Genomic DNA, 3,556 nt, shown 5'->3' with positions numbered 1-3,556 from the left:
ACAGCATTTATATGTTTGTTTGCTTAACGCAAACTACTCCACTTCTTTTCTCTACTTGACGTGATTTCAAAGTTTGCCTAATATATAAACATATATAGGCAATTTGAATTGCACCGCCTCCCAACCCCACTCAAACACAGGCATATACTCTCATACTCTAGCTCTCACTTTCTTATCATCACTAACAAGTAGATGCGAGAGAATTTAATTCTGCTACGAGTTCATAATAAAAGTGAGTGAATAACATATATCAAGCTAACTAACTAACTATATATATATATATATGAATGTTAATTTGAATGTTCAATTATAAATATTTCGATGTACTCATAATATATCTGCAATGTAAATGTCCGCAACTAAACCCACCTCTATATATATTAATTCTCTTTTTACTTCACTCGGTAACTATATAAGTTATGTAGAAATTGACGTGATGGTGACAGTGACAGTTGGGTAATTAATCTGGTTTACTTGTGAGTTGTGTGCACTATTAAGAGAAAATGCAACCGGTGGAAATAACAATGGATCACAACCAGTCCATTCTATTGACCCACCATCCACCCCCTCCAAACTTTCCACAATTCCTCGTCCAAAAAAAAAAAAAAAAAAACAGACCCAACTCCTTCCCTCTCTCTCCATCTATCATCCCCTCTTTATTAATCACTCTCTCTCAGACGGTCAGACCACACAAACACTAAAACTGACCCTCAGAAGAAGGAAGAACAAGAAGAAGAAGAAGAAGCTAATCTCTGATCTCAGAGCTAGCAAGCTAGAGATGAGTAGGGGAAGTACTAATGTTGAAAATAATGGAGGAGGATCCCAAGGCGGACCTTGCGGTGCTTGCAAGTTCCTCAGGCGCAAGTGCTTGAGAGGCTGCATATTTGCGCCCTATTTCGACTCAGATCAAGGCACAGCTCACTTCGCGGCGGTGCACAAAGTTTTCGGTGCAAGCAACGCCTCCAAGCTACTCCTGCGCATACCGGCTCACAAGAGGCTCGATGCTGTGGTCACTCTTTGCTATGAGGCTCTTGCTAGGGTTCGAGACCCGGTTTATGGCTGCGTTGCTCACATTTTCACCCTCCAGCAGCAGGTCAGATAGTACTGATCGATCAACCTCAATGGATCTCTTAATGTTTTCATAACTGTTATTTCATTTTCTTGCAAATTGAGGTCCAAGAAGAGAGCGAGATTCGAACCCTGGCCTTTAACGCCGATCAACTAATTCTCACTACCACTAGAATTAAAAGAAGATTTTGAAGCTCTTTTAGCTCAAATTATTGATGATTGAGTGATATAAATATTTAAACATGGTTTATAAAGTCTTTAATTTTCTAAGAGGGTTTTTAAGTGGACTGGGTAAATTAGGGTTGGTCACTGTTCCTTATTTATTTATTTATTTATTATTATTATTATTTTTTTTTTTTAAAATAATTATCTGCTAGGTTACTTCAATGACAAAATATTGACAATTGTGCGAGACATTGTGATTGTACTAACATGAGCCTGGTGTGTATTTCCATCTATCTAGATTTGTATCTTCTGTCATTTCTTTGACAAGAAGCACTGTAGGTCATGAAATCTTTTAAGATTTTTGTAGAACTAAGACTTGGTGACTGCGTGTTTCACAAGTTTTTACCAATACGGGTATGTACTATAGAATTTTCTTTCTGCTGCAACTTTCTGGGTTCATTTCTGCAAGGTTATTAAAAAAAGGTTTTTTTTTTTTTTGGGTTTTGTAATTAATTCGTCTCAGTTAGAGTGCTTCAATTAAAACTGTTTGAAACCCATGCTAACTTGCACTTTCATGGAGCAATTATGAAGGACTAGTTCATTTCCCTTTGGTCGAGCTGTTTTCCAATAGAACGTTTTGTGAAACTTATGCTAAAAATTCTGAGCTTTGAAATTTGTCTCACCTACATATATTTCCCTCTCACTCTCTCCCCCCCTCTCTTTGACGGCTGGTGTATAATGTATTGGGTGATAATGACTTTTGGGGTGTTGTTGCTTGCCGGAGCTACCAAGCAAACATATATACATATCTAAATATTGAGCAATTCGAGAAATGTTTATATAAAATGAATCTGGTCTTGACTTTCCTAACCATTCTCAAATAATTGGTACACTGCTACATGAAGCAATATCTTAATCTCTTTGCATTTATAACACCAAGACCATATTAATGATTTTCTATGATTAATGACTTAATGTTTTTTCTTGCATGATAAGAACTCAAGGATCCTATATACTGTTTGCCTGTCTGGTTCTGATTCTTCTGACCTCTTTCTATATTTTTTACTACACTATGAATGTTCTTAAAACTTACAATCTGAAGGGTCAAAATCTACATATAAGAGTGTCAATTCCCCTCATCATTGTTATACCAAAACTACTTCCTTCAATCACAAGTAATCTCTTGAATTAATTGTGTTATATGCATGGACTTTCAGTTACATTGTGGGTTATACAGAGTAGATTTAGCTTTGGAGGTATGGTGTTAAACTCTTACTCAGCATGACTAGTACAAGTATAAGATGCTACTAATTTACTAGAAACACTACACACCCAGCAGAAATAGTGAGTAGTGATTTAATGTGGTGTGGGTAAGCTTTATCTATGGTTACATTACTTGGATATTTCAATAATAATTAAATGTTGTCTTCGTTTGATATTTCAGTTTTGGAGAGTAAGCTTTATCTACGGTTACATTACTTTCAGTGCATGTTTCAACAGTTCCTAGTATCTCACATTTCTAGAGGTCAAAGCTCGCTGGCAAAATAAACATCAATAATTGGCTATCTAGTAATCTTAATTAGCTTTTGAGTTCGGTAGAATTCCATAAGCTCTGTTAGGTGGAATATATTTGACTACACATGAAGGTTGGTGCTTTCGGTGTCCTTTAGAATTTTCACTGATAAGCTTACTTTAGGTCTGCGTCATTTGGTTAAGATAGTGATAAACCAAACCAGACATGTTCCTTTTGCATAGTTTTGACCGATAGCTTTGTAAACGATGCCTTATCTAAAATGAATATACTGAATTGATGTGTCTTATGGTTTGTAGGTAGTGAATTTGCAGTCAGAGTTGGCCTATGTTCAGGCCCGTCTTGCTACCTTTCAGCGTCTGCCGCCGCCACCGCCCCCGCCTCAACCTCAGAGCCTTCATTCCTTGGCCAATGTTGTGGCCTCATCCTCAGATTTGGTACCAATTTCCAACTTAATGATGCATTTTGATCCTCTTCAAACACAGCAGTGTGCAGGTCAAGAAATGACGAGCCTTTTCAATCCACTGGATCAAGAACTCATCGATGGTGAAGATCTCCAAATATTAGCACGAGAATTTGTCTCCCGCTATTTGCCGGGAGTGAGGTTCCGGCCTCCAGGTCCTCACTAAAATTTCTAACTCTGTTGTCAACTGATAACCTTTCAATTTTACATGTACGTTACGGTTGGCTTTTTGCAAGCAATGTTGCTTCAGTTTAATGAAGGTGTACTATTTTGAATTTCAAATGTTAACCACAGTACATGGTAGATTGATTGGATCTTGATTTGTGCTC

At 37.3% G+C, this 3,556-nt stretch overlaps 1 protein-coding gene across 1 annotated transcript; it reads left to right on the top strand.

The window, feature by feature from the left end:
* The first annotated feature begins 553 nt into the window (after window positions 1-553).
* Window positions 554-3,556, top strand: LOC112182137 (LOB domain-containing protein 19). Its single transcript, XM_024320580.2, has 2 exons — window positions 554-1,093; window positions 3,064-3,556. The coding sequence occupies exons 1-2, from the start codon at window positions 779-781 to the stop codon at window positions 3,391-3,393; spliced, it is 645 nt and encodes a 214-aa protein (XP_024176348.1). The 5' UTR covers window positions 554-778; the 3' UTR covers window positions 3,394-3,556.

This window comes from Rosa chinensis, chromosome 1 (assembly GCF_002994745.2).
Source record: "Rosa chinensis cultivar Old Blush chromosome 1, RchiOBHm-V2, whole genome shotgun sequence".
NCBI lineage: Eukaryota > Viridiplantae > Streptophyta > Magnoliopsida > Rosales > Rosaceae > Rosa > Rosa chinensis.
The sequence above is the reverse complement of the archived record's forward strand: the minus strand, read 5'-3'. Positions and strand labels throughout refer to the sequence as shown.

What these genes read in the sequence shown, in the direction of transcription:
- LOC112182137 (XM_024320580.2), top strand. Translation starts at nt 779, where the DNA reads ATGAGTAGGGGAAGTACTAATGTTGAAAATAATGGAGGAGGATCCCAA. An exon ending in TTTTCACCCTCCAGCAGCAG is followed by an intron (nt 1,094 to 3,063) that starts GTCAGATAGTAC and finishes TATGGTTTGTAG; the next exon opens with GTAGTGAATTTGCAGTCAGA.